The following is a 19,126-nucleotide window of genomic DNA, read 5'->3' as shown; positions in this document are numbered from 1 at the left end:
GGAAGATGTCTCCGTCTCCCAGTGAGCAAACCCCAATGATGGAACCCACTTCGAATCTAGACACAAAGCAGTCTGGAAAATGTAAAGTTTCGCTTTCCAATCTCTGTATTTGAGAGAGCACACTGGGAGCAAAGAGGAAGGAAGGTTGAGTGGGCAATCCAAAGCATCGACCACAACTGGAGTCGCCAGTCTAAATGCCAGATGCCCGGTTAAGTATGAATTTCAGATAAACAACAGATATGTTTCTAGTATAAGTATGTCCCAACTACTGCAGGGGACATACTTATATTAAAAAAATTATTCATCATTTATATGAAATTCAAATTTAATTGGGCGTCCTGTATTTTAATTTGCTAAATCGAGTGACTCTAACCACAGTATCATCCATGGCTGGTTTCCAGTTTCTTCTTGTTGAGATCACTGGGAGATGGTGGGAGGGAAAGCCAACCTCAACCCCTGTGACCGTCGGATCCTCCCCTGCTCCTCCCCATGTCCCATGTCTGATACAGATAGCATGAAAGTCTCAGGGGCTCCCAATAACATAATTTGGTCCAAAGTTGAATTTGGGAAAATGAAGCAAAGTCAGATGGAGAGTTAAGAAGGGTGGTGTGGTCACAGGATGTCTGGAGGAGTCTTACTCAACACTCTGTGTATCACTCAGGGTGACTTTTTTTTTCTGTAGAGCTCTTTTTATATTCTTTTAAAGATTTTGGTTTTAAGTAATCTCTACACCCAAGGTGGGGCTTGAACTCACAACTCCGAGATCAAGAGGTGCATGCTCTGTGCACTGAGCCAGCCGGGAAACCCATAATGCTCTTGAACATCAACGTCTGAGCCACAGACCCTGTTCCCTGTTCTCAAAGCGGTTTACCACTCAGGGGAGGAAGAAGAAAAGAAGGAAGGGAGGAAGTCACCATAGGCTGAGCACTGGAGGAAGTCAGGTCCTCCTGGATTCTGAAGGGGAAGCCGGGGTAGGCAGGGAGGGGTGTCGGGGGCCACATTGGGGCTTGCATATCACAGGTGAGAGAAAGGAGGGGAAAAGGCTGAGCAGAGTCAGGTGTAAAGACTGGATGGTGGGGATCAGCAGGTGATAATGGCAACGGATGTGTATGAGGCCTTGAGCACGGGCCAGACTCACCAAGAACCCCGCACACCTTCGCAACTTTCATCAGCACAGTGAAGGTGTTAGTGACTCTCCTCAGTTTAGAGTCAAACCCAGGAACGGGGACGTTCTTTGCTCAAGGCTACTCAGCTTGTAAATGGAGATAATACCAGGAAGGCAGGCTTGGCTCAGACTGGGCAGAGACTTGACTATCCAGGCTTGAGATTTAAATTTTTTTTTAATGTTTTATTTATTTTTGAGAGAGGGAAAGAGCATGAGTGGGAGAGGGGCAGAAAGAGTGGGAGACACAGAATCCGAAGCAGGCTCCAGGCTCCGAGCCGTCAGCACAGAGCCCCACGTGGAGCTCGAACTCTCGAACCATGAGATCATGATCGGAGCCAAAGTCGGACGCTAAACCGACTGAGCCACCCAGGCGCCCCTAGGCTTGAGATTTAAATGGATGGCATAGGGAGGGGCACCTGGGTGACTCAGTTGGTTGAGTGTCTGTCTTTGGCTCATGTCATGATCTCGTGGTTTATGAGTTCGAGTCCCACATCTGGCTCACTGCTGTCAGCTTGTCAGCACAGAGCCTGCTTTGGATCTTCTGTCCTCTCTCTGCCCTTCCCCCGCTTACACACACACACACACACACACACACACACACACTCTTTCTCAAACAAAACAAAAACAACCAAAAAACAACACTAGATGGATGGCATAAACATGGCTTGAATGCCAACTGTGGGCAAGTCACTGGAGACTCAAACACAAGCCACTCTCTCAGACAGTCTGGCAGGATGTGGCCAAAGCCCTAAAAAGGAACTTTGATCTAGAGATTCTACATGAAAAAACCTACATCCTAATAATTAAAGACTATTTAGCGACGAATACCGAGGGAGGGTTTAGGTGGAAAGAGTTCACTACAATGGGACTTATAATTGCAGAATTTGTAAACTATATAAATGTCCAACCATAGTGATGAGTTAAATAAATGCAGCCATACATTCAGCTCGTGTTGTAGAACAATACGGAAAAGTATTTATTGATAGGGAAGTATGCCAATGACATATTACTGAATGAGAACTACAGATTACAAAATAGTGTATCCCATACGGGTGCCTGTGTGCATGTCTGTGTTTTTTAACCAGAGGCAGATACTGTAAAGTGTTAATAGTGATTATTTTCATTATGGGTTATACTCTAGTTACCAGAGGCAATTTCTGTTTTCTTTTTTCCTTCCATTCTATAATGCCTACTAAGTGCCAAGCACCATGCCGGCCATTACATACATAATGGTGAATAAAAGGATATTTACCCCCTGCCTCATGAACGAGTAAGTGGGCAATGAAATCATTATTGTATAGGTACAAATGACAATGTGCAGTGAAAGGGTAAAGGAAGTTCTGTGGTGGAGAGGGCCAGGTGAGGACATACAGGGACCCCGGATGGTCAGGGAAGATCTCTTGACATTTAGGTCAACATCCAGAGGCTGAAAAGCAGACAACCTCAGGAAGGGCTGAGGGAGGGGGCGAGCCCGGCACAGGGAACAGCATATGCAAAGACGCTGAGCAGCAGAGCACGTTAGGGACACTAAAAGGTCGGTGTGGATGACACACAGGAATTCATGTTTTCAGAATTAGGCATTATCCGTACGGAGGACCCCCTTCCTGGGACACAGAATACAGCATAGGTTCACTCTCATATCAGAATTTTAGGAACTCTGGTTGATAAAGTAGAATAATGATGCGAAGGAAGGTGTGGATCACTCTTTTGAATCATCTACGCAATTTGGGGAGTTCCTGTACAACCAAATTAAGTTCCCGTACAACCAAATTCTTTCTTAAAGGTAAAAAAAAAAAAAAAAAAAAAAAAAAAAAAAAGGAACATTTCTCTTTTTAAAAAAACATTTTTTAAAGGCTTATTTATTTTTGAGGGACAGAGAGAGAGAGAGGGTGTGAGCAGGGGAGGAGCAGAGAGACAGAGGGAGACACAGAATCCAAAGCAGGCTCCAGGCTCCGAGCCGTCAGCACAGAGCCCGACGCGGGGCTTGAACTCATGAGCCGTGAGATCATGACCTGAGCCGAAGTCGGACTTTTAACCAACCGACCCACCCAGGCGCCCCAATAAAAGAAAATTTAAAGATGCTCTGGGGCCAAAGCTCTGCTCTAAGCTGAAAGCCCTCAATCAAGCAGCCTAACAGCCCATTTGTCCGCTGCCCTCTTGGTTTTGTACCCGGGGCAAGGGAAGGGGGACGTGGGAGCCCAGATGTTGCAGCGTTAGGAATGGGGCGGGGTGGGATTTCCAAACAAGGAGCTGATGATAATACAGGATGTCAGAAGGGAGCTGAGGTTTCCCTGGGACCCTGAGCCTCACTCCGCTGGCACAGCAGCCCCGGAAGGCCACCCAGGCCAGGTAAAGAGCAGCTGGCAGCTAACACACAAAAGGCAGAGAAAGAGGACCTCCGAGGGGAGCCGCACATGTGAGTGACCGCCTGGCCTGCTTGCCTTCTCACAGGTGCAACGGGCCCCCAGACGGGGTTGGCACAGGGACTCGAGCCCGGGTCCGTCTGAGCCCCAGGCCTGCGTTGTAGCGTGTTATGCTCGTGGGATGAATCAAAAGTCCTGAAGATTAAAAGCCAGAAGCTCCTACCCGCACCACACACAGCAGGTTACGTCTCATTGTCTTTTTGGATTGCAAAGAACCTCACAATTTGGCAGTGGGTTTGGGACACCGTCCGCTGTGAGCCCCCATTCCAGCCGGGAGGGGAGGGTGTGTCAGGCCGCATCACGAGGACCGAGATCGAGGACTCCTGCGGCCCGGCGTCCCGATTCCCCGGCACCCTGGCCTGGCCCCGCCAGCGGCCGCCCCCGATGCCTCCTCACGCTGCCACGCTGAGGCTGGCCAGTTGAAGACGGCCGCTAACCCCACGCGGCCAGGACGCCGGCCCTCCCCTCCCGTCACGTGTTGCAGCAGGGACGGAAAGCCACCCGGATCTGCTGCAGACCCCATCTCAGGAAAGCTCCGTAGAAGAGAAGTCAAGTCCAGCAGATCGTCTTTTCCTAAAATGGGTCCATTATAGGACTCTTCGAAAGTAGACACGCTCTCCCAGATCGGAATTACAGCCCGGCCTCCGATGTAACCACCACCGAGGGCCGGCTTCCAACGGCTGCACGAAGCACACTATCCAGGGAACCGTGCAGTTTTCCTGCTGAACCACCTTCTTCCCACCACCTTTGCAGCCCGGACGCTTGCTGAAGGTATCGTTGGAGTTGGCACAGCCACGGAGCGGGTGCCTGGTTAGCCCCGAGCTCAAGGGTCATTCGTCCCGCGAGACATTCCAGATCCACGCACCATTTCCTGGAAACGCGAGGGTTCCTGGGAGAAGGCCATCTCAGCTCCGTACCTCCGGTCCCCGCCTGGCCGGATCAGAGGAAGAGGCAGCACAGGAAACGGAGAAGTTGTCTACGGCCTGCTCCGGGACAAGAAAATCCTCAGCCAGTAACCAGGTGATTTTTTTGAAGCACTGGCTTTTCAAAACCCCCAGGTGGGGTGAGAAGACGTGGGGGACAGTCAGAGCTGGGCTCAAGCAAGACGGGACATCAAGGGCAGCTGCTCACCCTCGGAAGGGTGCCTCTGCCCTGCTCCCACCCCCGCGGATGCAAAGACGAGGCCCACGTTTTGAAAAATATAAAATTTTAATAAAGGCTACATCTCTTAATTGCAATAATTATTGTACCAAGTAGATTTCCTTAAATGAACTCTTTATAGTGCATAATTTACAGTATAAGTAGAACAAAATGCCATGGCGAAAGTCGTTGAGTACAAGACTTGTAATAAAAAGGCGTAAAATGTATTTATACATAAACCCCTTTCGAAAAACAAGGGAAAGCTTGAGCCCTCAATATAGGGCGACGCACGGAGCAGGACCCCGTGCAGGTACAGGTACTGTACTGATTTAAAGTCAAGCACTAGAGATAGTGGATTAATACTCTCTTGTCATACAATATATACAGACATATAGCACAAGGAACAATGGCAACCAGAATGTACACATGAACTTCACACAAAAACCCGAACGTCAAAATGAAGGTGTCTGGAGGAAAGCGTGCTGCTAGGTCTTGCCACAACTGTCCGCTTCTTTGCAGGGCAAGGGGGGGGTTGGGGGGGGGTGGGGTCGGGGTGGTTTCCAGAACAGCGGTGGTCCAAAGACTAATTAAAACAAAAAACCCACAAAACCCAAAAAACCTCCCCCCCCCCCCCCAAACTCCAAGGAGTCGTTATCTCAATAAAAGCACAAGTTGAACTCCAAGGTTCTAGCAAGCCTCCGCCATGGGGCGCCGGACCTTGGTGGGGTTAGAAAAGTTACTGAGTAAATCTGGGGTCCCAAAAGGGAGGCTTCCCACCCTGCACCCCACAATGGATCCCCATCCAATGTGATGACACTACATGGCGGTGACGTTGCCATATAAATCAGGGCCTTTACGACAAAATAGAGCAGCACAGAAAGAAAAAAATGCACCAATTTCTGCGTGTGTCAATGGTAGGGCACCATTTGTAAAAGTCTATCTTCGCTTGGAGAAGGGCAGGGCAAAGCATAAGAAATCCTCTTTTAATGAAGAAATCATTCATGCAGTCCTAGCCCAACCCCTAAGTTTGGATAGGGCAATTAAAACTTCCTCTCTCCCCCTTCTGTGTTTAAAGCAGCATATCCATAAACTGGGGACAGGGGGAATCAATTGTTCAATAAATAGCAGTAAGGGTTCCTGTTCAGGTAAGCTATACACAGTTTCTCTTAGTTTATGGATTTCAGATCCCTAGGCAGTCATATATTATGTATGGCAGTCTCTCAAATACAGTCAGTATCTTCAATAGCCAAGAGTGGTCATGTTTTTAATAAATAGTTCAGGCTTTTCTTATCTCAGTACCCAGCTCGTGAATAATGAAAACCAACCTCCCCCTCCCCCCACCCTCCTCCCCAAGTGGCCAGTGGCCAATTCTCCCCTAGACTTCGTCTTCTTCATTGGTTTAGTTTTCCTTCAAAAGGTCTTGTCGCGGTCCGTCACGGCCAAGGCCGGGGGCGTGGGTGTCGGCCCCCACAGTCCGCCAGAGCCCGACCCCAAGGGCTCAATCGATCCTCTCCACCTTCCCCAGAATCCTGCCTTCGTACATGGGGAGCACGGCCTCATCGTCCCAGATCTCCTCAAACACGGCTCCGCAGGCAAACTCGTCGCTTGCTTTTTTGAAGTAATACCTTAAAAGGAAAACCCAAAACGCGTCTCGGTAAGACTGCATTTTCTGCTTTGTTTAAAAGAGAGGTTATGTCAACACCGACACGACAAAGGGGTCCTGAGGGTTCTGCTGCAGCTGGCGTGCATGTAAACCTCGGCCCGCATCCGACTGATGACGGCCACCGGGGCGTCACGGGAGGCCACCCCGGGAGCAGCGGGCCGGGCGGCCAACCGCCTGCGGACAGCTCCGAGGCTGCGGTCTTCGGCCCGGCACGCACACCAGAGCAAGCGCACGTTGCGGGCAGAGCTGTCTGCTTTCTCCCTTTTTACCGAGGGGGGCATGGGGAGGGCAAAACATGCCTGCTGCATCTGCAGCAGCAGCTGAGACGGGCCCCTCAGAGAGGCCCCAGCCCCCCTGGACCTGCAGAAGTCCGGAGAAGGCAGAGACCCCAGCCTCCGCTGCCCACAGGCCCGCTCTCCGGGCCCGACCCCGGCTCAGCCATGGGACAGGCTGCTCTCCTCAGTGGCCCCTGCGGGAGGCTGGCCAGCCCCACCTTGCTTCCCAGGGCTGCAGACTGGCCCCGGCCCGCTGCTCTCCCCTCTTCGCCCCGTTTCCCTCCCACCCCTCCGGGGTCAAACACTAAAGACCCTTCTATTATGCCCGTTGATTAAAGGTTCCTTTTATCCCACCCCAGACTTCTTTCTTCTAAGGCTGTTTAATTGTCTGGACGCAAATGACCGGCCTCTCTCAGGAGAGCCACATTCAGAAACGACGGCTTGTCCTCCAGGCGGGCTCACCCCCAAGCCCCTTCCTTCCCCGGTCCCCTTCCAGGGAGACCCCCTCAGGCGGATTAAACTCGCCCCTGCAAGCCGGCACCTCCAGCCAATAAAGGCCACTCACGGAGGGAGGGTCACGATCCTCTGGGGGTTGGGCGGGGGGTGGGGTGGGGTGGCCGGCTCTCTAAAAAATTCAATTGTGTCTCAGGGTTACAGTTGGTTTTTGTTTCTGTCTTTTCATTAAAAAAAAAAAAAAAAAAAAAAGAATTCCCCTTGGTTAGAGCTAAACTTCTTTCCTCTTTAATGAAGGCAAGCCAAATACTTTCATAGGAGATAAGGCTGAATAAAGTGAACCAGCTGGGTTTAGTCAAGGTTCCTGGTTTTTAGCCCTCGCAGCTGGGCCACAGCACCGGGGTGAACGGCACGGCCCGGATGGGTCAGTGGGGAGAGTGCTTCCTATCGAGGGGGTCGGAACACTCGGGGGGCCGGAGAGGAGATGGGGGTGGGGGGGGGAGGGGCACTGTGCACAGGAGATGCCCGGACAGAGAGGGGGGGGGAGGCCACCTTTCCCACAAGGGTCTCCCGTTCTGACGTCCCCCTCCATTGGGCCCCACGGCCCCCCAGCTCTGACCCCCCGGGTCTACCGAGTTGGGCCCTCTCTGGGCACCTCTGAGCAAACACACAGTGACCTTTCACAGAAATACAACCTCTTCCAGAGAGGAGAGAGGCCGCGCGTTCCCTCGGCCCCGGCCCCAAGACTTCAAACACACTGCGCTGCCCTCATTTTCTCCAAGAAACGGGCTTTTCCACTGCAACACGCTTTCTGTGGCAAACTTTGCTTTCTTCTGACATCTGGCACCGATAGCGTCTGGCACGTCTGGAGAGACTGTTCTCCTTTTGAACCCCTGCCATGTTGAGATGACTCAATGCGGCCCAGGTCCCCCACTCCCGTGGCCCCATCCCCGCTGGGCTTTTTTATTGGGGGGGGTGTTGCTGAGGGGGAGCCCCACCCCTGCCGGGCGGGCCAGGCACGACACCCTGTGCCCCCACGAGCCCGGAGAGCAAGTACAAAGAGATAAGGCGGCTGGGAAGGGCCTGGCCACAGCCTGATCCAATCAGTAAAGAATTTGAGAGTCAACCATTTGTGCAAGTCTTTGTGCATTAAAGGGGAGGCCGAGGCTTCAAAGCCAGGCTTATTAAGTGTGCCTTAGGAAAAAAAAAAAAAAAAAAAAAAAAAAAAAAATCAGAGCCAGATGTGGCCGGAGTGGCTGAGCGCGGACCCTCCCCTGCAGCCTCAGCTCGGCGCTCCGTGGCCCTTTCTCCCCTGAAGGTCACCTGCAGCTCCACTCAAAGTCCAGCCGAGTCAAAGCTGAGATCAAAATGAATCCCTGGAGGGGCACACTTGTGTAATTAGTTTCACCTTGTGTCTGTTCAAGATAAAAAAGACAGAAGACGACGACGACGACGAAGCGGAAGCAGCCAGGCCCGTGCCCCAATCCCTCTGCAACATCTGCAGCGTTGTCTCTGCCCCGCCGGAAAATGGAAAGACCTAAGCCCAGCTCCACACCCTGCTTCTCGGTCACTTACAGGGTCCGGGCCTCGGAGCCCTATCCTTTCCCTGCAGAAGGAAATCACTGTGGGCCCCCGCCCCAGTCGGCGCCTAGGCAGAGTGCCTGGGAGAGATACGCAAGGCCCGCTCCGGCAGGGACAAGGTCTCGGGGTCCTGGAGGTGGACTCCGGGAGCCAGCGCCCACCGGCAGGTTGCTAACTGCTATTCGGGTTCTCCGTTCCCATCCTGGGCTGGCGGCGGGAACGGGCGGGCACCTTCCGAGCACGTATCGTGCTCCTCCTGAAGCTGTGTGCGCCCGGGCACCTCACCTGCCTCCCCCTTGCCCTGGCCCTGCACATGGCACCCCAGACACAGCTGTAGCAGAACCCACATATTCCCTTGGGATGAAGGCCATGTGAGGAGGGGCGGCTAGGCCTCCGGGCGAACGGGGGTGGAGTCATCACCCACCCCAAGTTAAGGGGAAAGTCACCAAGAAAATGGTCCCTGCTCTTGGATCCTCTCGGGGGCCGTAGGAGGCCAGAGGAGCATCTCCGCCGAGCAGGCAGGGAAAGGAAGCCTGGGTTGGCGGGGTGGGGGGGCACGTTCCCTTGCCAAGGCCCCAGCAGAAAGAGTAGCCAGCCCTGTCCGCCCGGTGCCCACCCATGGGTCCTGCCCCTTCTCTGATGAGCATTCCTGCTTCACGTGGCCCGTTCACCACAGGAGGTAGTTCTTCAGGCAGAAAGGCTGAGTAAGGAGAATGCTGTCTAGATTCCTAGGCAATGGTCCCTGCCCTTCCCCAAGCCTTCAGCGTGGACAGTCTCTCCTAGACCAAGCCTCCCTCACTGGTCGGTCCGTCTGTCTCTCCCCGACACACACACCCCTCCTCTCCCTTTCAGGTAGGGCGTCCACCAGATGGCCCAAGCCCAGCTCTCCTGGCAAAGCCCCTTTTCTCCTCAGAGTCTCATTCACCTGGTAGAAAAAGCCCGTCCCGGTCCCCACAGAGCCCTCCCAGAGGCCTCCCTGCTGCTGTGTTATTTCTGTCAGTGGTGAGGGGAGAGAGGAAATGAGAAGGAACCAAGCACCAGGCAGCCCAATGGCCTCCCGAAGCGCCTGCCTCCTGGCCCCTCCCGGGTCCGGCCGGGCCAGGGAAGCGACTCTGGCTCTCGGTTCTGAGCAAACAAACTCTGGAGCGGCAAGAAGCCGCAAGGCCCTTACCTATAATTTCCCTTTTTGCTGAGCTGCTCTTTAAAGTGGCCCAGGGTCAAGCTCTGAGCCTTCAGCATCCTCCTGTATGGAATTTCTTCTCCACAGAAAAAGTATGTGACGACCAGCTCGCTGGCCTGGAGCGCGTGCACAGCCGCCAGCTTCTTTGGCTCTTTGTGACTGAAAAATAGGATGGAACGCAACGAGTTCAGCATCCGAAGGCAGCAAGTGCTCCCAGCACACACACAGGCTCTCAAACAGTCTCCAGAGATAAAGTGGGGCTGTAGCCAGAAGCTCAAAGGGGGCTGGGGTGTGGGGGCCCCTGGATCACAGAGGCAGCCACCTCTGGGAGCACACAGCCCACCTCCGGGTCACCTGCATGGCGCACACAGAAAGGGACAGTTTCCTTTTGGTTGCAGACACTGCTGTTGTTTCCCTCGCTAGCTCCAAAAGGAGTGGGGGGAACAGAACAGTCTCCTTCAGGATGGCACACGGGGTGCCTGCCAATGAAGAGGGGAGGGGAAGCAACCACAGAGCCATGGGAATGCTGTAGAGACAAACCAGAGCATCTCCTGGGATGGCATGGATGCCAGAGCCCCCTGGGAAGGCGAGCCCAGGCATTGTGACCTCCCTCGTTTATTCGGAGTTTGTAGAGTGGCATTAAGAAGAAAAAAGACAGCTGGTAGGTACCCTTCAGGTCGACCAATGAAAACAAAAGGGTCCAGGGCAGTGGCTTATTCAGGACCTCAAACGTTGCTCATCGCTCAAGAGGAACAAGTTAAGCCAAGAAACCTCAAATCACTGAGCCCATTTCACACCCCTGCAGATTTCTTTCTAACTGCACCAGCCTGTAAACGAACCAAGCTTCTCGGTCCACTTTGCAAGAGTGTAAATTGACGACAAGGATCATGGCCCGACTGGGGAAGGCAACCAACAGAGCAAACAAAGCAAAACAACAAACACTGTCCTCTCTCCATCTCTGCAATGGCGGAGACTCCTCTTCCTGCTCAAAGTTTCCAACTTGCTAACTTCAAGCTGAACGAAGGCAACTTTTCCATCCAGGTCTGGGGACCCCTTTTATCCACCTGCTAACGGCGTCACATCTCAGCTCTTTGATGGCGGCGTGCCCAGGAGCCCTGAGCCACCCACCTCTTCGGGAAACAACACCTGTGTACGAGCCACGGTGCGTTTCCCGGTAAAGGCCGAGTTTCCGAGATCCTGGTTTACGGCCACCTCTGCATCTGCTGGTCCTCGTGGCTAATGTTAAAATCGAGGTGATTTTAACCTACTAGAAAAAATTTCCAAAAAATCCCAACGCCAGAGAGTTGACGCCCTGAAACGTAAACCACGAGGCGGATCCCAGGAAGGTCGGGGTAAAGACACTCACTCTTCTGAAGCCAGGCTTGGGTTAGAGGAGGGCGTGGCTCCCGCCTGACCAACGGCCGAGTGGTTCCTGTCCCTCTGCTGACTGGCCGCACAGCACCTGAGGGCACACAGCCGGAGCCGAGGATTGAGAGAGAACCCTGCTGTCCCCTGGCAAAGGGGGAGCAGACAGAAAAGGAGTTCCCCGTAGGCCCTAAAGAGACACAGAGCCAACTTCCATCCCAATGGGGCACAGCCATCCTAGGTCCCCTGGGAGCCTGGGACTGGACACTGCCAGCCCAGGCAAAGGGCTGAGCTCTAAGTTCGCCACCAGTCACGGCTTCTTACGTGTTCATCTAACCGGCTTCACGTGATCAGGGCGGCTGTAGGGAACGGGATTTGTAAGGAATTACTGAAATTCATTCTCCTGCAAGGCCTGACTTGCCTAACAAACAGATCCTTTACCGGCTGGCTCTTCAGAGCAAACAGAACTAAGAGGAACAATTTCTAGCAGGTGGGGAGGGGACTCGTTATATGGCCAGAAGCCTCCCCTCCTCCCTGAGGGGCGACGGAGACCCAGGTAGAGAGGGCAAGAGGCCCTTTTGTGAGAGGCCAGGTCCCAGCCTCTGCCTTCACCTCTGTGCTGCTTGTACTCACCGCTGCTTGGGGGGCTTGGACACCTCGGCCAGCCTGCGGCAGGCTTCCTCTAGCTGCGCCAGCGTGTTGGGTGGGGTCAGGGGAGGCATCGCGGGGTCCTGGGTGAACGGGTGGGCTCGGGGGGCAGCGCGGGGGTGCCCGTTACTGCCCCCCAGCAGGTGGTGCCGGCCGGCTCGCTCGGCGGGGGGCGCGCGGGCGCACTCTAAGGGGTAGGCCCTTTTTGTGCTCTGGGCACTGAACAAGGAAGGAGAGAGAAAGCAGAAGGAAAGAAACTGGGTTAGAGAAACTGGAAAATATGACTTCAATAGAAACTTCTCTATTCTGCCTTCAAAGAGAGGAGAGAAAAAAAAACCCCTACCATAACACGCACACGGGGTGTTGCCAAAACATGGCATTTTTGTGGTCTGCTCAGTCCAACGTTTAATATTAAGGCGGCAGGAGCAAACAGTCATATTTGTTTTCGGCCCACTGCAAAATTAGCCATCCCCACGATACCTCTGTGGTGACTGCCCGTGACCCCCGCCGCGGCCGCGATGTTTACCTATGGGGCTTGGGCTTGCTCTGCCGCTCACTCTCCAGCATCCACTGCCAGACATCCTGCGACCTGTCTCCTTCCTCCCCGGGCAGCTGCAGGGCCCCGGGTCCGCCTGGGGCGCCTCCTTCCCTGGCTGGCAGGGCCGGGCCCGGCTCCACGCTTTTCCCGGTCCGTCTGGGCGGGGTACCACCTCTGCTGCTGCGGGGAACCAAGAACCACACCCATCCCAGGGGCCCCGTCACACCTCTGGGACCCCTCGAACCGGCGGGTTCAGCGGGTTGGGGGGGGGTGGGGGGGCAGGGGGACACCAAAGACCCCGCCCCCCGCACCTCCCTCCCGGAAGCCAGGTGCCCGTGACCTCCGACCCCCACCGGGAAGCTCCAGAATCGCCAGTCTGCCCTCCACACTTACCCGAACTGCTCGGCCGGCACGGGCTCCAGAGCCCTGGGGTGGCTCTTGCACTTCGAGTAGCAGTAATACTCGGAGCCCCCCGGGCAGAAGCAGCGCACCCTCTGTGCGGCCTCCGCCTCGATCTCCTCCTTGGTCTTGGGGAGGGCGTGGTGGTGGATGTAGTGGTGGTGGACGTGCTTCGTCGTCTGCTTGGTCACGAAGCCCTTGGCTCCCAGGAGGGGGCAACCGGCCTGCGAGGCGGCCACGGGGGGCAACTTGCCCCCGGGCGGGAGGAGGGGGTGGTGCTGCTGGTGGTGGTGGTGGTGGTCGGGGGAACGGGAGCGGGGGCTGTAGCGGCCCACGCCCGGCGACTGGCAGCCGGGGGTCTTGAGGACCCTGGACAGGTGGTCGTCCAGAATGGTCTGCGGGTCCTCCTCGTAGCTGCCGGAGGGCAGGAGGGAGAGGGGGTGCGGGGTGGGGCCCCCCTCCCTGGAGCTCAGCGCTAGCTCAGAGGCCTCCTTCTCTTCATCCTGGAGGGAAAGGCAGCACAGGGGTGGGGCCGGGGGGGGGGGGGGGAGGGGGGTAAGCGGACAAGCAAGCAGCAGGGAACGGCCAAGCCTCCAGTGGGTGGGGGGGGGGGGGGGAGGGGCGGGGCCACGGCACAGAGGTGGGGCCGCAGCAAAGGCACCTGCCATCCAGCCCCAGGGTGGGGGGTGGGGGCGGGGAGAGGGACAGGGCCCAGCGCTACCTCTCGGATCTGCTGCAGGCGCTCCTCCAGGCTGTGCCGGCTCTCCAGCTCCAGCTTCAGCTTCTCCAGCCTGGAGATGAGCTCGGCCGCAAAGGTGGCGGGCTCCACGGGGGTCATCTCCTTGGGCAGGCGGTGGGTTCTCTACGGGGCGCGGGGAGGGGAGACACGACGCACGTTCAGGAGGGCCGGCATGCGGCGCCCGCCGGAGCTTCCCGGGCGCGGTGGCCACGGCCACGGCCGCACGGGCGGGCGGAGAGCGGCAGGCGCGGCGCCCTGGCTGCTCCGGAGCTTTATGCGCCGGCGCCACGACCTCATGGAGAGCCATGGTCCCCACCAGCGTTTGCCTTGGGCAGGAGCAGTTGGTCGCACTCCGAGAGGCCCCGCTTGTTCTCTCTGTAGTACAACCAGCCCATCAGTAGCTACTCTGAAGTAGAAAATCTTCAAAGACTGTTGTCAAACATCAAAAAAAAAAAAAAAAAAAAAAAAAAAGGCAGCCCTCTGAGGTGGGGAGGGGAGAGGGACAACTCAAGGAATAAAAAGTAGAGTCTAAACAGAAAGGGAGCTGGAAATTAAAAAAAAAAATAATAATAAGATTGGAAGGGAGGTGGGGGTGGGGGAGGGAGAAAAGGGGGAAATAAAGGGAGTCACACGGCCGGATCAGAAGAAGTGGTAATTTATTTCCTGGCCGCACACTGTGCACCTTTGAGGTGGTGTTGTCTCAACAGTGTCCTAGATCTCCCTGGTTCTCTCCACCCCTCCTCCCCGTCTCTTTGTACAGAAAATGAAGAAAGATGCTGCGGGCTAGTAGCAGAACACTGCTGAGCTTGGCTGCCTGAAGCTGATCTATCAAGGGAAAAGGGAACATCTCCAAATCAAGTGCAGAATATAAAAAGGCATCGAGGATGCCTGCCAAGAGCAGCAAACAGAGAACTCCCACCGCCCGGCTCTCTGTCCTCCTGTCCTCCCGCCACCCCCTCCCCTGGCGTGTCTGCCTCCCTCTTCCTCACTCCCCTCTTGCTCTGCCCTTTGCTTTAGGGTAGGCGGGGGGCATCGGAGAGCCAACCTGCGAAAGCCGGCTTTTCCCTGCAGAGAGCAGGCCTCACCACCGTGACCGGCAACCACTTAGCCACAGAACGGAGTGGGGGAAAGAGAAGGCCCCCCAACCCCAACCCCCACCCCCACCCCCTGTAGGAGCCGGCCCTTCTCATGCAGGCTGGCTCCGCGCAGCCCCGATCAAAGCGCTGCCTTGTGGAGAAAGTCGATTTGCGCACCCCAGGACCAAATCATCTAATTTACAAGCTTGGGCCACAGAACTTTTCTTTATTAACACACGTTCGCCCCCTGCATCCCCCAACGCCCAGCCGAAAAAATCTGTATCATCAATACTGTTGCGTTTGGGGGGTAATATTACTGAGGGGATATTACTGGTAATATAATATTACTGGAGGGGAGGGGGATGCTGAAGGTCCCCAGAAAAGCATCCTAACAGGCCAATTTTAGGACAAAGTCTGCCCGTGGGAGGGGCTTTTGGAGAGGAGTTGCTCTAGCAACTAACACCCCATGCACTAATGCAATGTGGGATTAGCAATGCGACGTGTTAATTTTCTGAATGCAACCTAACTGATGAACCAACTGAATTCTTGGAAGCCGGCAGAAAGGATTCACAGACAGAGATGCCGCTCAAAGGCGGGCACTCTCTTCCCCTGCCCAGGGAGCAGTTTTCTTGCAGTCTGGGTCTCAGCGGATTGCATGAGGCTTCTGAGGCTTTGCAGAGTACAGGGGGCCACATGCTGGCTGCCCTCCACGACGTGGAAACAGATGGGGGAGAGGCCAGGAAGGCATCTTCACGCTTTGGTGGCCTCTCACATCAGTCGCAGGGAGAAACTGTTTATGAGATCCTTGCTTCCAAACACTTCACTCGTTCTGCATTCATTAGGTGCAGATCCAACTGCAGGTACTAAACCAAGTTCTGGGGTTGGGAACAGACAGGACAGAACAGCTGCCCTCCAGGGCTTGGGAAGTCAATAGGAGAAATGGCCAAGTACAGAGACGAATGGAGGACCGAAACGATCGAGCTGTACCGTCAACACGAGGAGAATGTCTCAGGGACAGGATTTTCCTTCTGCAGGAGGCAGAGATTTCTCTAGTCTCCTCATTCACGGATTCAGTCAACACATCTTAGTCAACACCTGTTACGTGCCAGGTGCTGTTCTAGTCTCTGTGGACAGGGCTTTCAACATCACAGACACAACTCCCTGCCCTCAGGGAACTTCCATTCTAGCGGGAACCCGATGAGAAGCATGGACTAACTCCTACCATTTCTTGGTTTCTGGAAAAGCACTGGTATGGTTTTCTCATGGAGAATTTTCTTTTTTGAATTGAGAAAACGTAGAAGTTCAAGTAGGTCATCTTGAGCTCTACTCTGCTCAGCATCACACCTCAAGGAAGCATGTAACACCTCTTGCCTGGCTCCTCCCTTCCCCTTCCCCTAGTGGACCCCCCCCCCCCACCCCCAGACCCTGCTCCTCCTCTTACCCTAGACCTCCCTCCTTCCACCTCCCATCCCTTTTCTTCAAGACTCAACACGGCTGAAAACATCTGCCTTCCCCACCAGACTGTACTCACCGGGAAATGAGGTAGAGACACTTGGCCATTGGCCTTCACACTGCGATGCATTTCTCTCTGGAGCTGTTTCTTACTCCCCACACGATAAGGAGGGATTCCATCTCTAAGGGAAGGGAAAAGACAGAAGCCACAGGCTCACGAGGACGCTTTCAGGATGTGGGCTGATTCACAAGCCATTCTGAGATCCCACCGGAGGTCAGAGCCACCCACCTCCATGCAAGTGTACCACCGTCCTGGGCACCATGGCTGTTCCCAAGGTTGGATTGAAAGATCAATCCAAGATCAAACTGCCAAACTCCCTCTCAGGTTCAGGATCGTTGACTTGGAAAGAGCTTGGTAAAGCTCATGTCTCAAGCTCTGCCTTCGAGCGGATTACATTCCAGCCAGCCCAAAGTAAAGGCTCCCCTGTTTTATTTTACAGGTGTCCCAAGCAGGAGAATCTAAGGCCCCTTTGGTCCTCCCAACCGTCTGTCGTACTGCCCCAAATCAGGAAACCAGGGCCTTATGGAGCCCACCAGGGCAAAATATTGTAAGAAGAGGGACCACGCCCGCAGAAGACTGAGCCAGGCATTAATGAAGGTGTGTGTAATTCTCCAACAGTCAAGCTCCCGACTGTTTCCAAATTTCTTCCTTTTATAAATCACCACAAGAGGGGCGCCTGGGTGGCTCAGTCGGTTAAGCGTCCAACTTCAGCTCAGGTCATGATCTCGCGGTCTGTGAGTTCAAGCCCCGCATCAGGCTCTGGGCTGACAGCTCAGAGCCTGGAGCCTGTTTTGGATTCTGTGTCTCCCTCTCTCTCTGACCCTCCCCCGTTCATGCTCTGTCTCTCTCTGTCTCAAAAATAAATGTTAAAAAAATTGAAAAAAAAAAAAAAATCACCACAAGAGTATCTTTGGGCTCCTTCCTTCCCTCAGCTCCAAACCCTCCCACCCCCAAACTAAGGAAGTGCCAAGGACACATGATGAATGCGGGCATAAAGAGAAAGCCCCTACTATGTGGCATTCTGTGCAATTCATTCAAATGTTTGAGTACCTACTATGTGTCAGACCTTGTTCCAGGCACTGGGTGAGACAGCAGTGAAGGAAGGGGACAAAAATGCAGACAATTGCCCTCACAAGGCTTAAGGTCTAATGGGTGGCAGGCAAGAAGCAAAAATACAAAAACAAAGTCTACAGCAGGTTAGAAAGTGGTAAGCACTAGGACAAAATACAGGGCAGGAAATGGGAAGAAAGGATGCGGTGGGGGGTGAGGGGGAGTTCCGATGGAGTTCTCGCAGTGAGGGTGACCTTTGAGCAAAGACCTGAAGGCAGGATGAGCCCCTACGTCCTTCATCTTTTAAAGCAAGTGGACTTAAGAAAAGCCTCCACCCCGGCTAGTCTGCACTAAAACATGACTTGGCACTAGTAGGATTTCTTTCAAAAAGAATTTTGAGCTTGAAAGTCGTCAAACGCTCAAGGTGTGACTATTTTCCCATTGCCGTCCCTTCTGGAGGCCACTTATTTACAAAAGCGCCAGGGTTCCAACATTCCCATACTGAATCATACTTGGAGGCTGTAAACATCAAGATTAGGTAGTTGGTTATTTCCCTTTTCCCGGTGTTTTGTTCATCACAGGGTGGAAGGAAGAAAAACATCTGGGCTCATCAGCAGTGGGTGAAAGTCAGCAATGCCTAAAAATACCCGGGAGCACACGGGGGCAACTGGTTGACCTCTAGCTCCTCCTGTGTAATGCCCTAAAATTCCAAGTGGCTGAAATTTCCAGAAGTCTGTTGACCTAGGCCAGATCACAGGGCCACCGCGGGGATGATACAGATCAACCCTGGTAGGTCAATACATCAATGAGGTATGTCAGCCCAACTCTGGCTAGGAATTAGCACGTGAAGGAGACTTGTACTGAGGACACAGGGGGAGAAACAGGATTAATCTAAAGCAAGGACATACACACAGGGTGAGCCCCGTCCCAGAGAAAGGCCAAGAGGGCCAGAGATAGCACGCCAGTTGACCAGCGCAGGTTGAGAGTCCCAGACATCTTCTCACTCACTTGACCGGGCCCTGGAAGGCCAGGCAGGATAAAAGGTTCTAGGTTCAGAAACTTACTGAACCACCTAGAACGTATTCACCGGAACTGCATGTTTTCGCTATGGGATCACCTCCAAGACGGGAGAAAACTGGGTGCTCACGAGCTGAGCTTGACCAGCTGTTACTGGCTTGGCCAGTAACCAGATTCTACACCAGGGGTCTGACTCTAACTCGAGGCTGCCAGCCCCCACGTCCCGGTTCCCGCTGCAGGTCAGACACACGTGACGTCTAATCCGACTGTATTCTCACAAAATCCCAAGTTCACCAAGTTTTAAGATGGTCAGGGACTCTCTGCAGCTCTCCTAGAGTCAGTCAGTAGCAGTTAGACCCAGGGTACAAATCTAAGCCACTGCTGGGCCCCAGAACAGGTGTCCTTAACTCAGCAACCCACCCTCCCGCCCCACCTGGAGGTGCCAAGCTTCCTGATGGCCCATTCGTTAAGCCCTGTGAAGTCACGTTGACATTCTGAAGGGGCGAATGGAAGATCTGGGGAACATTCTGGAACATCCTACCCCACCACTTAGCACTCACTGGCTACGGGGCATGCCAGGTGGTTGCCAAGGCACAGGGAAGATCCCCTTGTCTCTTACCTAACGTTCCTTGTGGGGTGGGGGTGACCACGGGGGTCCCCTAGATTGGGTCTCACATTGGTATAACCAACTTCTACTGCCCCAGGGCTGCAAGACAAGGTCCCTGCCTTTCTCTCCTGACCAGCAACTCCTCTGGGGACTTAATAAGGATAGATGGCCTCTGCCCCAGGCCTCCTTCCTGACAACGTCGGGGGGAAGGAATCAAGTACCCCCCAGACTTTGCCGTGACACAGGCAAGGCTTCAAGAGTCCTGGAGGAGGTCCCCATCCACCTCCTCCGAGA

The 19,126-nt window shown here is 54.3% G+C and overlaps 1 protein-coding gene across 1 annotated transcript in view; it reads right to left on the bottom strand.

The window, feature by feature from the left end:
- Positions 1 to 4,778: 4,778 nt before the first annotated feature.
- Positions 4,779 to 19,126, bottom strand: part of AXIN2 (axin 2) — a 29,592-nt gene continuing 15,244 nt past the window's right edge. Inside the window, exons 3-10 of the mRNA XM_045489515.1 lie at positions 16,177 to 16,279; positions 13,552 to 13,692; positions 12,825 to 13,333; positions 12,420 to 12,611; positions 11,879 to 12,112; positions 11,247 to 11,342; positions 9,872 to 10,039; positions 4,779 to 6,353 (exon numbers count right to left, since the gene is read on the bottom strand). Coding sequence (XP_045345471.1) covers positions 6,227 to 6,353; positions 9,872 to 10,039; positions 11,247 to 11,342; positions 11,879 to 12,112; positions 12,420 to 12,611; positions 12,825 to 13,333; positions 13,552 to 13,692; positions 16,177 to 16,279 — 1,570 coding nt within the window. The 3' untranslated portion in view covers positions 4,779 to 6,226. The remainder of the gene's footprint in view (positions 6,354 to 9,871; positions 10,040 to 11,246; positions 11,343 to 11,878; positions 12,113 to 12,419; positions 12,612 to 12,824; positions 13,334 to 13,551; positions 13,693 to 16,176; positions 16,280 to 19,126) is intronic.

Source organism: Leopardus geoffroyi, chromosome E1 (genome assembly GCF_018350155.1).
Source record: "Leopardus geoffroyi isolate Oge1 chromosome E1, O.geoffroyi_Oge1_pat1.0, whole genome shotgun sequence".
Taxonomy (NCBI): domain Eukaryota; kingdom Metazoa; phylum Chordata; class Mammalia; order Carnivora; family Felidae; genus Leopardus; species Leopardus geoffroyi.
The sequence above is the reverse complement of the archived record's forward strand: the minus strand, read 5'-3'. Positions and strand labels throughout refer to the sequence as shown.